Source organism: Prunus dulcis, chromosome 6, assembly GCF_902201215.1.
Source record: "Prunus dulcis chromosome 6, ALMONDv2, whole genome shotgun sequence".
NCBI classification, from domain to species: Eukaryota; Viridiplantae; Streptophyta; class Magnoliopsida; order Rosales; family Rosaceae; genus Prunus; species Prunus dulcis.
This window is the reverse complement of record NC_047655.1, coordinates 24,276,598-24,293,138: the sequence shown is the minus strand read 5'-3', so window position 1 is coordinate 24,293,138 and position 16,541 is coordinate 24,276,598. Positions and strand designations below refer to the sequence as shown.

The 16,541-nt window shown below is 37.3% G+C and overlaps 2 protein-coding genes across 2 annotated transcripts; one reads left to right on the top strand and one right to left on the bottom strand.

The window, feature by feature from the left end:
* Positions 1–3,029: 3,029 nt before the first annotated feature.
* On the bottom strand, positions 3,030–5,814 carry LOC117632997. The gene is made up of 5 exons (XM_034366652.1): positions 5,116–5,814; positions 4,709–5,017; positions 4,253–4,613; positions 3,837–3,962; positions 3,030–3,726 (listed from the first exon to the last, which is right to left on the bottom strand). Exons 1-5 carry the CDS (start codon positions 5,476–5,478, stop codon positions 3,605–3,607), a joined length of 1,281 nt encoding a protein of 426 aa, XP_034222543.1. The 5' UTR covers positions 5,479–5,814; the 3' UTR covers positions 3,030–3,604.
* Positions 5,815–14,288: 8,474 nt separating this feature from the next.
* On the top strand, positions 14,289–15,533 carry LOC117629530 (universal stress protein PHOS32). Its single transcript, XM_034362040.1, has 4 exons — positions 14,289–14,653; positions 14,812–14,921; positions 15,048–15,166; positions 15,251–15,533. The coding sequence occupies exons 1-4, from the start codon at positions 14,479–14,481 to the stop codon at positions 15,339–15,341; spliced, it is 495 nt and encodes a 164-aa protein (XP_034217931.1). The 5' UTR covers positions 14,289–14,478; the 3' UTR covers positions 15,342–15,533.
* The last annotated feature ends 1,008 nt before the right edge of the window (positions 15,534–16,541 follow it).

Genomic DNA, 16,541 nt, shown 5'->3' with positions numbered 1-16,541 from the left:
TTTTGAGACCCTATTTTCATTTTGAGAGAACAAAAACAAACAAAAAACCTGTTCGGTGGGCAAAAATAGAAAACACAGAGAACGTTTTATGAAAACAAAAACAACTTCACGTCTACTTGTAGAAAACAGAAAAAAGCTGTTTTCATTCTCACAGGAAACAACATTGAAAACACGCTGCTTCTCTCCCCATCAGACCAAAACCACCGTCAAACGCGGTCAACAGAGAACCACACGCAGAGCTTGAACCACCACCATCACCCAATCAAAATCACCACCACCCCATCGAACCAGATTGACATCGCCGCCACTCAATCGAACCCAACAAAATCTCTATGCAATTGAATTGAACCACCATCATTGAACAACTAATTGCCGAATCAATTTTCAGTCCAAGAAAAGGAAAAGGAGCTGGGAAGCTATTGGAAGGTGAGGTTGCAGTGAGAGAGAGACAGAGAGAGGGTGCAGCAGCATGAAGAGAAAGTGGAAAAAAAGGGGGTTGGTCTGATTCTTCAATTTTGGAGAGAGAGAGAGAGAGAGAGAGAGAGAGAGAGAGAGAGAGAGAGAGAGAGGAATGATAGAATTGGGGTGGGTTTGCAGAGAGTGAAAGCGAAGGTTGGGTTGAGGTTTCAATTTTTTTTATAAAGATAATTCTAGTTTTATAATATATAATTTTATTCTATTTTTTAAATGATATTCTTTAAGATGCTTAAAAAATAATATACGTACTATTTTGTTTTGTTTTTGAAACTCACATATTGATTACATAATGTTGTATTAAAAAAAACATAATGCATTTTAATTAAAGTTATATACATATTTACTGTTTTTGTCATTTTCACATATTATCGCCAGACACGTTTTCACTGTTTTTGTTCTCTGAAAATAGTTTTCAACTAAGCTACCAGACGTGTTTTTGTTCTCTGAAAATGCGTTTTCATTCTATGAAAACATTATCTGAAAATACTCTATAAAAACATTACCAGATGGCACTGGCGGACCTAGTAAGGGACAAGGAGGTGCAGCTGCACCTCCCCAGGCCGGAAAAACCATTGTAGGTGTTTCAAACTGCTCCTTTGCTCAACTGGTGTACAGATTATCTTAAGTTTACAATGTAAATAAGGAAGTACCCCCCATTTAGATTCAAATAAAAATACTAGAAAATCAAATTCTCACCAAATCAAAATATGAAAATTCGGTTTTAGTGTAAAATACGATTTATGCTAAAAATGATGACTCATTAAGTCAATATATATTTCATACTAAAATCCCATAAAATCAAGTTTTCTTATTTGATGTGTAAGGAATAAAAGCTGCCAAAAATTATCTTGTGAAAATAATTATTCTAAAAAACCATTTTTGATACTTAGTCAATATTGCACCTCCGTTAAAAAATTTGTATCCATCAGTGCCGGACAGGCCCTTATATTTCCACAACAGCATGCATCACCCTTACCTACACTACGTTATTCGTCAGAAATTGCTAAGTCGGTCTTGTTTCCATTGGTGTTAACATCTTCAAAAAAATCGGCTGGTTTTGTTGGTTGAGCAACCGTTGAGTTCACAAGGCTCTCACCAAACCGAAACCCAAAAACAAACAAAAAAAGAAACCAAAAACACACACCTCCTGACAAATAGAAGAAGCTTTTGATGTTTACTTGATTCTTTTCCACTCGAAAACAAAAATAAAAAATCATGGGAGGAGGCTGCTGCAGGCTGTGTTGCAATTTGGCCCACCAAGTGAATAATACTCACGAAGTCCATGGGATAAAGGGGCTTTTCACAACCAAGTCGGCTATTAGGAAAGGTCAACATTGAAGTCACATTAGCGAACATGTTTGAGTTTTGGAACTTTGGATACGTTGTATATTATGTCACATCCGTCCATTGTGTACATGCCATGTTGCCAAGAACTTTAGCCATCTACATGATTGTACCCCTGAAAAATGAGGGTGGCCTTATTTTGAGGGGCCTATATCAAAATATCATCTTCTTTTTTCCTTTCTTTTTTAAAGACCGAATGGATGATCTTTTGATATCACTCAAATTAGGAAGTAATCAAAGATATGTGACATAGAATCCTTGAAAGATTTACAATTACTTGAACTACATTCTCTCCTCCTCCTCATCCTAACAAGTTCTTATTTTTATTTAAGAGTGATTTCGGGGAAGTACAAAATCATCACCCTAAAGAAAAACAAAGTACGTATGACCGAGTCAAAACTGATTCACATCCAGCGAGGTGGAGGATGTAACGCACGCATACCCAATAACTCAAGTACCCGCCCACCTCCCATCACCACCACTAACCACACATCACCAGACGTGGGCCCCCATCCATCGCCATTCTCGCTCGTGAAACACCACAAACCACCGGTAGTGCGCGCCATGTGACCCCCTTGTGGACGTGTTTGACCACCACTCCTCCACCACCACATGCCGGCAAACAGCGCATTACTGGCATTGTCATGCAGGCCCCACACCCCCCCGAGTTCCCACATCCCCAGGCGAAGAGAGATCTGGGCCCGTTCATAAATATAAAGTAAGATATGGGATGGGCAGAAAGATCTCAAAATAAAAAAACTCAAAAGCAAAGCAAAATCCGGCACATCGGCGTTTGCCACGTGTAAAAGGGGAGCCACGCGTTGGCCCACTAATGAGAACCTCGCGACGGCCCATATCAGTGGTGCTGCTGCAGCTGCCTTCCCTCTTAAGTAAACCCCCCAGTCCGTCGCAATCGTCACCTTTCTCTTCCAGCTTCGTTTTCTTAGGAATGTTTATGATTTCATTATGCTAATTAAGGAGAAAGCAAACACAATTAAACAATCCAGCTTGCCGGACTTTGGGAAAAGCAAAAGTCGTTTTGTTGCAGCTTCTTCTGGAGCTTTTAGAACTGTCACATATTAATCTAATCCAAGAAGAAAAATTCAAAAAAATACACAAGTTCGAACACACCAAACCCCAGGCGCACTGCCCAAAAACATTAAACTGCTGGACAATAAAATCTTTAAAGAACAAATAAAGAGGAGAAATAGGCGAATACATGCAATTTTTTATTTAATATTATTATTAATAATACTAACTTGTTGCATGGCAAGATGGGGGGAGGACAGATTGGAATCCTTTTTACACTTTGAACTTTCTCGATTCTCACTGATATATTTTTTTTTTCTAAAAGATCCCAAACTCTTCTTATCCCAAAAAAGACTAAAACAAAAGAGGGACAAGCATCCACCATTGCCTCGTTCTTCGAGCACAAAATCACTTGGAACAAAAGCTGCTTCTGCTTCTGCTGTAATATAAAAGCATGCAGCTGGTGCCATCACTTTAATGAAAGTAGACCATTTATTTCTCACCTAAACCCTAAACCCAAAAAAACATTTCTTCTTCTTGTTCAGCCATTTTTCTCCTGTCCTGTCCTTTCTCAAAAACTATTTCCTTTGTACTTACCCTACCACCTGTAGTAAAAACCATTAAAAACCCTATATCAAAAAACTAATAAAACTTGCATACATCCTTTCCTTTCTTACTAAAACCCTTAAATTTCTTTCCCCTCGCCCTAAAAATTCCCAAAAAAACACCAAACCACCCCAGAACTGAAATGCTGCTAATAAGTCCACTCCTGGGGGAGCCTAATCTCATTGCTCACTTGTGGCGGCTGTGGCCTAATAACATTACGTCTCTGCTGAGAAATGGCGCCGTTGTTACTTCGAAGCCTCAGAGCAATATCTGCAATTCAAAACCAGTCCCCAAAATCAAACAAATCGGTACAAAAATCAACTTGGTAAAAGTAAAAATTGCTAGAAACAGTGTAAAGAAGAAGGGGATTTAGGATTTACCGTATTCAGGGTTGTAGCTTGCATTGAAACGACGCTGAAGGTGGGGCTGTTGAGGTGCGCACATATCATCAATGTTCAGCTTCAGTGCCTGCACAACTCTAGCTGGAACGAGAACTGTCGAGCAACCTGTAAAACACAGAGACAAAAAATTATAAATGAGCCACCAAAATAAATTCACGACTGAAACCAAATAAATGACTTTGAAAACTTACAACACCCAGATCTGAAAAGAAAAAACAGATCAACCAATTTAAAAAGCTTCCACACCACAGCAACCCATACCCAGAAATATTAATGATGTAACCAACTTCAATGAAGAATAACACGAACTTCGCTTCTTGTGTATTGTTTGAAAACTGAAAAAAATTTGTTTCGAGTGAAAAACCAAGGACTTAATAGTGGGGGAAGAGATAGACCTGTCTTCTTGCGCGTTTCAGATTGGGTGCCGATTTGGCGAGGTAAGAAGACGCCAGTTCCAGCGCACTCCCTTTTGGCACCAGCGTTTTGGGTTCCAAGGAAAACAGCTCTCATGCCAGACCCATTTTTCTGGTACTGTTGTTGCTGCTGGGCTTGTTGCAGAGGAGGCCATGCAGATGGCGACAAACCCAGAGGCCGACTGTTGAGAGCGTTGCTTCTCACTCTGCTCTGGACCATTGGGTGAGACTGAGCCTGAGCCTGAGCCTGGGACTGAGCCTGCTGCTGTGGGTATCGAGGCTGCGCTGCCCAAACCCCAGAGCTCTGTTCCTTCAACATTTGCTGCTGCCTCAACCGCTGAAACTGTGAACAAAATCGAGCCGAAATTTAGATACTGAAGTGTTCGCTGAAAGTACACCCTGAGAAATTTGATTTAGAGTGTTTGAACTTTTTATTACCTGTGTGGCTTGCAAGTGCTTGTGGGAAAGCGACTGCTGGTGGAAGTAAAAACCAACATCTGGGTTGTTGGGGTTGCTGCTCAGAGGGGCGGCGGGAACTGGTGGGGAGGGCTTTCTTGGAGGTCCCAAGAAGCCTCTGCTATGGTCGATGTGCATCTTCGCTACCTCCCCTGCAGCCGCATGCAGCAGATCCCAAGTGGCCGGCGGCGAGTGGGCGTTTGGGCTTCCACGGCTCGAGCCTAGCCCACAGCCACAGCCGCTCCCAGCTGGGCACAGCGTCGATTGGGGCGAACCGGAAACGACCCAGCTCTGCAGAAACAGAACCCCAAATCAGAACCATCATCAAAACAATTCGTTTAGAAGCTAAAAAGAGGGGAAAAAAACCAAAAATTACTTCGTCCTCATACCTTTGAATTGTCAGAGCCGAAAGCAGCGTCAGAGTGCTTCAACTCCTTCTCGAACGTCGAGCGAGCCATTTGGCGAGTCAACTCGGCGAGGTAGTCTTCCTCGTCGCTCTCCGTCTCGCTGGAGCCCACCACAGACTCGACCGGCGAGCTGAGATCCGACGAAACTCCGAAAGCCCCGTACCCGCCATAAGGAAAGTCGAACGGAAACAGAGCTTTCGAAGCATCAACGTCAAAGCCGAGCCCGAAGCTCTTGTGGTGGGTCTTGGAGTTGGTTTTGGAACCGAGGTCCATGGCGGGTAGGTCGTCGTCGTCGAGAATCTGGGTTGGTAGCCAAAAGGCGGGGTCGTCTAACATGTCAGACATTTGGGCAGCCTTTGAAATAGCAGAGCAAAAGAGAACGAAGGGAGGAAAAAGTAGAGAAAGAAAGTGGGGTGGAGAGTTTGCGGCTTGGTGAAGATATAATAATATAGCAAACCCAAAACCCAGTTGGGTTTGCTAGATAAGCAGAGAACCGCAGGGTCCCAGGCAAGTATCCAAGAAGAAGAAAAAGGCAAAGCAGTGCTTAGTGTGGACTGAGAAAACAGAGAGGAGGAAGGAGGGGGTTTGATGGAGAAGGAGAAGATGAGGCTTTATTGAAAGTTGAAACGAAGCCCCAAAGGCCTTTTTAACACTCTCGCTCTCCCTCTCCCTCTCCCTCCCTCTTACAGTGACTTGGATAATTAATTATTTTTAATTTAGAGAGAGAGAGGGGAAAGGACCGAAAAGCAATACGCCGAATAGGAAGAGCAAAACGCAGAAATAGTAAAACGAAACGCACAGAGGTGTAAGTTAACGCGGAAGATAGGGCGTGGCAAACACGCGGGAACTCCCCCAGAGAAGGAAGGTGGGTCCCGCCGGAGTTGTCACCAGTGTGGGTCCCCCTCTTTTTAAGCAAAATTTGACAATTTGTTTTTGTTTTTAGAAAATTTTAAATCAGTTATATATTTTTTTAATTAAACACCAAAGTTATATTTTGATGTGATTATGGTCTTTCCTTCGGAAAATTTATATGAATATACAAAAGTTGTTATCGGCACTCTAAAAAAATTATCATGTACTCCTCATTTTAATAATTATAAATAAAAATTGCATATATAGAAATTTGTACTAACTTTTTCGGAGTCTCAATAACAATCCTTAAAATATATTATTCAAAATCTATGTACATTGATACATTATTATAGGTGCATGTATTTTTACGTTCAATGTACACGGTTATATAATTATAATAACATACCTATTCGGCAATTCCCTTCTATTGAAGGACACCTTATGGAGTCCACTATAAACTTTTTTTCAACGATCTGAGTTGTCTATTTTTCAATTCTTCATTCAAATATGAATATAAATTTGAAAACCATTAACACATCGAGTTGTGACTATCAAATTAGACGAACTTTATGCTTCAAGATAACACTAAAATGACACCAATTTAATTTAGTTGTTAGTTGATTTCAGATTCAAGTGTTTTTTTTCATATATGATCTTTGAACATTAAAATGACAACAACTTAATTGAGTGGTAGTTGATTCTCGAATCCAAGTGTTTTTTAACAAATAATCTTTGAAGAAAAATTTAAAATTAAATGAATTAGATCATTGAAATACGATATGGAGCATACCACTTAAATAAGCTTATTTGATATATTCACCAATTGAAGCTTTTTGACCTAATCGAAATGAATAGTATCACAACCTAATCTAATACAACTTGACTAGTCAGACAATTATCTCACCATATGATAAAATTCTAAATATTCATTTTTCCAGTTCAAAGTTTGCAAATTATACATTTTCATCTATTTTCTTCGGGAGTTTAGAAATGCAATCACTCAAAATCACTTCGAGAGTTTGCAAATTATAAATTTGCTAAAAGGCTTTAATATGTTTTAAAAAAAATTAGAACTTATAGGTCATGATTGGGGGCAATTCTAAAGTTATGCGTTTGAATTCCCCTCCCTTGAATTTCCTTGTTTGTTTTTTTATTTTCGGAGTGTGGGTGCGTGGTTTGAGTGTGAGTGTGAGTGTGAGTGAATTTTATTTAACCCACCGTGCTGCTAAACGTGAAACGTGAAAGAGAGTAGTGGGCCAATGCCATGCCAGCCTCCCTCCCCTCTCACTCATCCCTTGTTCGCTTAGCGGTTGAAGCATATAGACACTATAGCGTTGCAGCAGAGGCAGAGCTCTCTCTCTCTCTCTCTCTCTCTCTCTCTCTCTCTCTCACACACGCCAACCCATAAGATAAAAACAAACCTTTTTTTCTTTTGACAAAGAATAAGGACTTGCATGGTTTTGCATAGCAGGGTAACAGCCATTTGTCCTTGTATGTTTCCACTTGGCAGTTGGCACTTCACCACCGCACTTCCCTCCATTTTTATGCAACAAAACTTGCTTTCCTTTTCTTTTATCTCTTCCTTTTTTACTATAAAAAAGGAAAAAACGTTGCTTTCTTCTCTGTTTTTACTTCTCTTGTTTTTGTTTTGGGCATTTGGCACGTGAAGTGAAAATACGATGTGCTGAAAAAGGATTTTGTACCAATTCGTTTTCAGCTAAAGCCTGCGGGAAGATCAGCAGCCATCAGAAACGATCTTGCCGCAGAGGAGATGAGCCAATCGAAAACAATGCTTCTGTGTATTGGAAGTGATAATGATGAAAACGACCATTTGTTTTGGCTTATGTGAATTATCCTTTAAATTTTGTAATTATGATCAAGGGGAAGTTAAGTTAACCTCACACCAAGTCGGTTGTGATGTTTGTCGCATCCACCGGCCAATCGATCATCTTGTTCCACAATTCCTTACTGGTTACATTCATATATACAAGCAATAATAACTCAAGTTGAGTTGTAATTTTATCTTTTAACTGAAATGGTAAAGTAAGAGATGGGAACGTGGGTGGTTAGGGGCGGATATGTCATTCTTGTTGGCTTGTTTGACAATTCTGTTTTATGACTCACGTTGTAAACGAGTAATTGTTATGTGATATAAATTTTTTGCACTATTAATACTAGCACGCACGTATGTGTCAATTGGTTTTATTTTCAGAATTAAGAAAAAATATAACATGGGTAATTATGTTTTATAAAAGTATGACCTATTATATGATCTTGTTTTTAATTTAAATTAATTTTAATATGAATTTTTTTGAATTTACCATATTATTCTCATCTAATTAATAATTTTAATTCTTAATGTTTGAATTAACTAACGACATTTTCTGGTATTTTAAATGTTTTACCATTCTCTGCCTTTTGTTTTATATGTACTAGCCTATTCGCGCGGAAAGGCTTTTTTAATAAAAAATTTTAATTTATTTTAGAATTAAAAAAGATAATGGATAGTTGTGTTTCATAAAAATAGGATCCATTATATGTATTTTCTTTTCATTTTAAATTTTTTTTAAATATGAAAAAGTGTGAATTTATCATATTATCCTCATTTAATTAATAATTTAAAATCTTAATATTTGCATTAACCAATGGTATTTTCTGGTATTTTGTATGTTTCGCCATTCTCTGCCTTTTGCTTTATATATATAGATAAAATTTAAAATACCAGAAAATGCTCTTGGTTAATCCAAACATTAGGAATTAAAATTATTAATTAAATGAGGATAATATGATAAATTCACACTTTTTCATATTTAAAAATTTTAAATTAAAAAAAAATTCAGATAATGGATCCTTTTTATAGAATACAACTACCCATTATCTTTTTTAATTCTAAAATAACACATAATCATACAATAATAAAATAGATCCTTTTTTTCTTTTTCTCTTTTTGCCAACAAGATAAACCCATCACCCATGTCATTGATGCTCTTACATGCCCCGCTTATCGCATAAATATTGAAATAATTAATTTAATTTTCTAGCCATACAAAAGTTTGAATCCAATTGCAGATATTCCCATGTGTATCGCATCGCCGCCTTTAGAAATTCAAAGAGATGTTAATCCGAAAGCAAACGATGATTTTGTGAGGGACGGTAGACATAAATCCTCTCTCTCTCTCTCTCTCTCTCTCTCTCTCTCTCTAAATATATGATTTTGAGTCAAATGTTCCCATTTGTTGGAAACGTACCTTTCCAAATATCCACACTTATCCCCTAATTTATAGTTAATGCTAATTATTGTATTATGTAGGCTGCAAATAACCCCTGCCGGGTCAAAAAACAGAGAGACGAATATCCTGAAAAGGAACGCAGGCCATGGAGATGGAGGAGGCAAAGCAGCAATAATTTGGTTTTTGGAATCAATCTAAATCTATCGACAACAACCATTTAACAGTAAACGCATAAATTTATGCGTCAACCCACATGCCCGCATATATTATATTCTTATCTTTCTATCAATAAATTATCCATCTAAGTTTTGTATCTTAGATATGATTAACTACTTTGATGAATCTTTGGCTTTAATTAGCAACATAACTACTTTCATTAAAATAAAAAATGCAAAGATATTCATATCTTAACATGGTCAAACTCGAACCGATTTTCCTTGTGTTTATTTCGACGACCGTCGTTTTCTGCCAAGATAATTCCGGCGCGTCGTTTTCCTTTCTCCACTTGGCAAACAGCCGGCGTTGGCCGACGCAGGAACTCATCATCAACATCATTTAATAGCAAATTTAATCGAACTCACAAATTAATTAAACTAATTCAATTAATAAATAAAAAATAATTGAAGGGACTGCTTTGCCTTCCCTGCTTACTGCTTAGACAACACAAGAGCTACTGGACAAAGACGTCCCTGGCTTTTTAAATTTTATTTATTTATTTATTTATTTATTTATAAATAACATATTCTTGATGTTGTCTTATGATCCCACTTTTCCAGCCGTTGATTTTTCTTTCAAAGGTCCAGAGAGAGACTATGCTTCAATTTATTGCGCGAGTTTTGAACTTTCCCGCCGAAAGAGAAAGACAAGGTAATTAAACCAGGGTTACGTCATTTTCATATCTTTGACTAATACATTATACAATTTTAGTTTTTTCACATAACGAGGAGAGAAATTGAGCTCAAGTACACTGTTCACACAGTACTGAGTATTTTAGTCGACTCACTTAACTTACATATATAATATATGTTACATCCACATTTGTTAGAGCAAGTCCACCTTAGCAGTTTGGCTCCGGCAGGAGGGCCCCTTTGTCTACGAGACTACTCCAGCGCGCAGACGGTGGGGCTACCAACCCGGGCAAGTCCAAAGGCAGATCCAACACGTGTTGTTGCCTGAGTTTGCTAACGTCGTGCTGGCAGCGCACTTTTTGAATTTTTTTTCCACTATTACAAGACACATGGTAACACTTAAAGCGTCTACTATTCACATAAATAACGACATCCCTTGTCTTATCCTTATCCATAGAGGTGGAAATGCTCTTATGCCTCATAATAAGTGGATTAATTTAGACCATCACCAAACTACCATGTGCATAAACATTACCCATGTAACTGACCTATTTACCCCATTGGCTTATCTAAGGTTATATTACCTGGCACATGTGTCACCGTTGTTTAATTTGACTATTTAGCCTCAAATCAGAATTCTATATGTTTTTTTTTTGGGTCTAAACATATGCTTTCAAGTGGGCGGCGCATGCACGGCTGATGTAGCCCGAGCTTGAACCAAATAGACTTTTCCACGACTGACACAAGCCTTCTGTCTATGAGGCAGGCAGGGCCCGTGCGTTGAGACTTTGATGTCAAGCTGGGGGCGTACGTGTAATAATTATAAAACATTATCTTGCGGAAAATATGAGCAGCACTACTTGCTTGGTGTATTTTTTTTAAGAAGATCATAAAATAAAAAGAGACCAAAATCCCTCCCTACTTTCGGTTTATTTAGTGTAGATGCTGCAAATGAGGACACAAACAAAATATTTAGCCTATGCGCATGTGGTTGATGCGCACTTAGCAGTGCCCATGCTTCCATTGCAACTTGCAAGCAAACATGCCTTTATGTTGTTTCGCATTTCGAAATACTCATAAATAACATTCTAGAACGAAAAATTTGTAATAACTTTATCCATCATTCTCTAAGTCGGTTATATTTTAAATCGTTTTTTAGGAGTATGATAAAATGACTAAACGGTTTCCAATTTGAAATTTTTTTTTTTTTCTTTATGCATGAATGATTCTTAAACAATAACAGAAAATTTGGGAGTGAATGAAATTTTCGGATATGATGTTTTGTTGTGGAGTGCTATAATTGAATTTTCAGAGCTTACTATTTAGGAACATGAAAGGCAATGAGTGTGGGAAACATGTAATGCAATGTTAATTATAGACTGTGATTGAAGGCCGTGAGTGGATGCCAGGTGGTGTGCCATGTGTGAAACAATACAAAGATTATAATCTTGACGACGAAGGGATATATAATATATGTAGTGTGAATGTGTTAGTCCAATTATATACAATTGAGTGATGCTTAAGCTTGTTAGCATTATACCATCTTATTTGCTTTTTCGCCTTTATGTATTTTCTTTTTTTCCTTTATCTTTTTTACTTTAATTTTTTTTCTTTTCTCAATTGGTGTCTTTATTACTTTTCCAAGTGGTCTTGTAAAAGCCGGTCATCTTCCATATATACAAGGATATATCCATGTTCCTTGCCTTGTTTCCCAAGGTTTCTTTTTGTAATCTTATCATCAAATTAGTGAATTACAATAATTTTTTACGGGGGCAAATTTATTTATGAAAAGGATAGACACCTAGTCAATTATCGCACTAGTAAATGACAAGTAGTAGACTTGGTCGTGAAAAGCTTTTCTGCTCAATAATCTTACACTTAATTAATTCATCTAAAATCTAGGCTTATTAGAACCTCATTTACTATTTAAGCTCTTCACGAATCACAAATAAGCTCAACAAAACTCTCTTTTATAATCAAGAAAATTTCAAATACAGGAAATTATGGGAATACGTTTTAGTCATCAACTTCTTATATATAGTCCCCATTCTTCCTCCGGGTAAAACAATATATCCATATTATGTACGTATTTTGCTAAAGTTGTCAGGAGGACTAAACTATAATTAATTATTATTTTTCGAATAATTGGATGCTGACAAATAATTTTAATGAGCTTAATTAGCATTATAGACCAACAAATTGGTAGTTAGTTGTAGCCATATCGGCCTGAATCATTAATCTCATAATAATGAAAGATTGCATTTGGTGGAGAGGCAATTAAGAAAGAATGATCATGATCGCATCAAGAGAGGCAATCGGATGCAAAAAAAAAGATGGTGCATGCAGTCTACTACTTGAGAGTCAAACCTAGAAAACATGAAAAGAAACAAACACGATCATCATCAAATTAAGAAAACAAAAAGTTTTGGATAAGCGTAAAGCATGCCACTAATTAAACCAAACAAAACACCTTTAATTTCCTTTCCGCTATTCTTTGATCCTGATCTCATCACACTTTGCGAACCCATTTTCTGAGCTGTTCAGATAGCAATTGGAATGAAACTAAAGTAGGGTTTTTGTTTATCATGCTGAGAAGAAGTAACATGGGTTTGGAATAGTATAGCAGTGGGGGCACGTGTGGAAGTTCCGGCTGAGCAAAGTGATTAAGAATGTAATATAAAATTAAAATTGGTTAGTTAAGGTGCAAATAGTCTTGGTAAATATGGAGGCTGAGAGAGAGAGAGAGAGAGAGAGAGAGAGAGAGAGAGAAAATCGAGGAACATGTCACCTTGATTAGCGGTGAAGTATGGGTTTCGTGTCTTAAGCTTGTCGTTTGCCTTTTTGATGGTGTGAGTGTTTGCACTGTCCATGGAAAGAGTATGTAGATTCTTTTGGAAAAAAGTTTGACCATCTGTCTGTTTCCTCTGCATTAACAGTTTGACCAGCCCACAAGATCTGCAATTCCACTGTCACTCTGTTGCTCTTTTGAGTGGAAACCAGCCCACACTAATCTCAATCTAAATCTAAACCTAAATGCTATTTAATTAATTAATCTGTTAATGAAATCAACAAGGCAAAATATCAATGGTGGGCTACTTACTTCCCCAGAGTTTGTTGGCAAACCAATGTACAATCATTAGAAATTATTTAATAACAACCAATGTAAAAGCTAAACATTGCTGCTATAGTTTGTCTTTTGCAAATTGCTATTTGTATTGGATGAGTTGAGGGGTCATTTAGATTTGTGTATGACCTTTATTTTGTATTTTTAATGCATTATTTTTGCATATGTGTTCGAGATGAGTATTTTTTTTACAAGTACAGAGGCAAGCAGTATCCTTTTATTTTTGTTTTGGCCCTGGGCTTCTGCCTAAGTGGACTTTGCAAAAGATGACAACTTTGAAAGGTCCAAAAAACTCACACTTGTGGGCCTGTTCTGATTAGGCCTGAACACTCCACATCACAAGGCCTGAAATTTATTGGTTTTCCCCTTTGTTCTTCTTTTGGTATGCAATTCAATTGGCACTGCAGCAACAAAGGATACTGAGTCATGCGACAAGGACGAAGGAAAGTGCCAAGCAGCTTCGTTTTATCCAAATTCTGTGCACAAATTAATATTTTATGTATCCGCCCTCATCTTCCATTTATATAATTCTTTTTTCAAACTTCCATTTATATTTAAATTATCGAATTTTTCAATATTACATTCAACGCGCTCGGTGTATTTCATTTTTTAGATTAAAAATTATAATCTAACCGTGGATGAAACAATGCATCGATACATTCGAATTCAATGTAGTTCAGTGGTACACTCGATTATGATTGATTAAGCAACTTCACAAAAAGAGTTAATACAATCGCATTTCTGATTTCATTTTTTGGTGAACATTTCTTTTTTTGTGCATATCTTGGAGAACGAGGCAGACCATAAAACTTACCTGTTACTCGTGGGAAGGAAGGAACCGACTATACACTGAATGAACCACACGCATTCCCAACTCCAAATTCCAGAATGGAGAAGCATATCATATCATGTGACATTGGTGCTTCTCTCACGTGAAACCGTACATGAAAATCCAATCCAATGGCCCTTAATCAATTTAATATAGAAAAACGGTCCCACCAATAAAGACCTGGTCCAACGTGGATGGTCAGGATGAAAGCAAAGTTAAAACCAGCCAACAGTAGAAAACGCATACAAGCCACCATTTTCCCCGCAGCTATAATTCGTCATCTTCTTTATATTCTGCTGCTTAATCCCTAAGCTTCTCAAACCATCCTCTTTCTCTGCTTTTCTGTCTTTTGAACTTTCACACGCCACAACTGTGTCTTCTTGTCCGATCAAAATAACCCAACTGGTGCAGGAGAGAGAGAGAGAGAGAGAGAGAGAGAGAGAGAGAGAGAGAAACATCAGAATGGGAAAGGATAGGAAGATTGGCGTTGCCATGGACTTCTCAAAGAGCAGCAAGAACGCGCTGGAATGGGCTGTGGACAATTTGCTTGACAAGGGTGACACCCTTTACATCATCCACATCAACCCCAACTCCCTCGACGAGTCTCGTACCCAACTCTGGGCCCAATCTGGTTCTCGTAAGTTCATAAAGTCTCATCCTTTTTATGTATATATAGCTAAAGTTTAAAGCTTTAAATCAAATCAAATATCAACTTGATCTGGGTTTTTTTTATAGCTGAAGATTAAAGCTTGAAATCAAGTTTGATCTGGGTTTTCTTTTCTTTTCTTTTTGCAGCTCTGATTCCATTGACAGAGTTCAGAGAGCCCGAGATCATGAAGAAGTATGATGTGCAAACTGATATTGAAGTTCTTGATACACTTGACACTGCTTCCAGGCAGAAAGAGGTTTGCTTTCTTGCTTCTCTGTTTTTTCTTGTATAAATGTTTGAATTTGATCTATGCTTCATCATCCCCATCTGGTTTTGTAATTAATGGTTGTTTCTTGTTGGGTTTTGATGGGATGATTCGAAGGTGAACATTGTGACAAAACTGTACTGGGGAGATGCAAGGGAGAAGCTTCTTCAAGCGATTGAAGATCTGAAGCTGGACTCTTTGGTCATGGGAAGCAGAGGCCTTGGTACCATCAAAAGGTATTGTAATTTTCTTTCTTTTTTCCCTTCATTTGTTTAATTACTTATTTACAATATGGTTTCTTAATTATGCAAATGAAACAGGATCCTGCTGGGGAGTGTGAGCAACTATGTGCTGACAAATGCTCCAATCCCTGTGACCATTGTCAAGGACCCAAGCTTGCAACACCATTGAATCATGGACAGTTGGAAACTTTGGATTTGGTTTTTCAATAATGTTTCATCACCTTGGACATGGGTATTGCTTGATGATTTTTATGTTTTACTTTATCGTGGTTTGCTAGAACATTTCAAGTTATGATGTCGAACGGATGGAAATGTACTCTGTTTTGAATAGCAAGGAATTTGGTTGGGCTCCATTGGTTCTGGCTTTGTGTGTATTAATTTGGTTTGTCTCATTGCCTTCACGCGCATTCATGAAATTATTGAATTTCTTGACAAGAAACAGGTCATGCTCAGCATTACAAGAGCATTCACAATGGGTGCATTCACTCTCTATTTCTTAGCTAAAATTTAGCTAAAAATATAAGAAAGATATTTTATAAGCTCTCTAAAAAATTTCAACTCCAACCATACTCCATAATTTGGAGAGTCATAAATGCTATAACTCTTTTTTGATTGGTCCATCTCTATTAAAAAATAAAATAAAAAATAATTAGCATTAAATAAAGGTTTGAAATACTCATGAAATAAAGCAGTATTAAATTACAGGGAGCCACTAGGAGTCCTTTCTCTCTCTTCAGATTTAAGAGCTCCTAGAGGACTCCTTATTTTAGGAGGTAGATAGGGAGCATGGTTGGAGTTGCATTTTTACGATTCCTCCCTAAAATTTGTCTAAGAAGATGGTTTATGGAGCCCATTGTGGATGCTCTAAATCACTTACTTATATAAATTTTAGGGACGATTTAGAAAACTAAAACTCCAACATACTCCCTATCCACCTCTTAAAAAAGAAAAATCTCTAGGAGCTCTAAAATTTAAGGAGAGAAAAAACTTCTAGTGGCTTCCTATAATTTAATGTTGTTTTATTTAATGAGTATTTCAAACCTTTAATTAATGCTAATTATTTGTAATAGAGATGGACTTATTAAAAAAGAATTATAGCATTTATGACTCCCTAAACTAGAGAGCATGATTGAAGTTTAAATTTTATAGAGAACTCTTAAAACAACTTTTATATGTTTTTAGCTAAAATTTAACTAAAAAATAGAGAGCATGATTGTGGATGCTCTAAAATACTATAATGAAGTCCATCAGCTCGATTGAATTGAAATTAATATACAATTTAAGACAAATTTGTGTTGCTGATATCAAACTCAGACTTGTGGGCTTGTAAATATGTGACTTCCATGGACCCATAAGTTGCTTGTTGCAT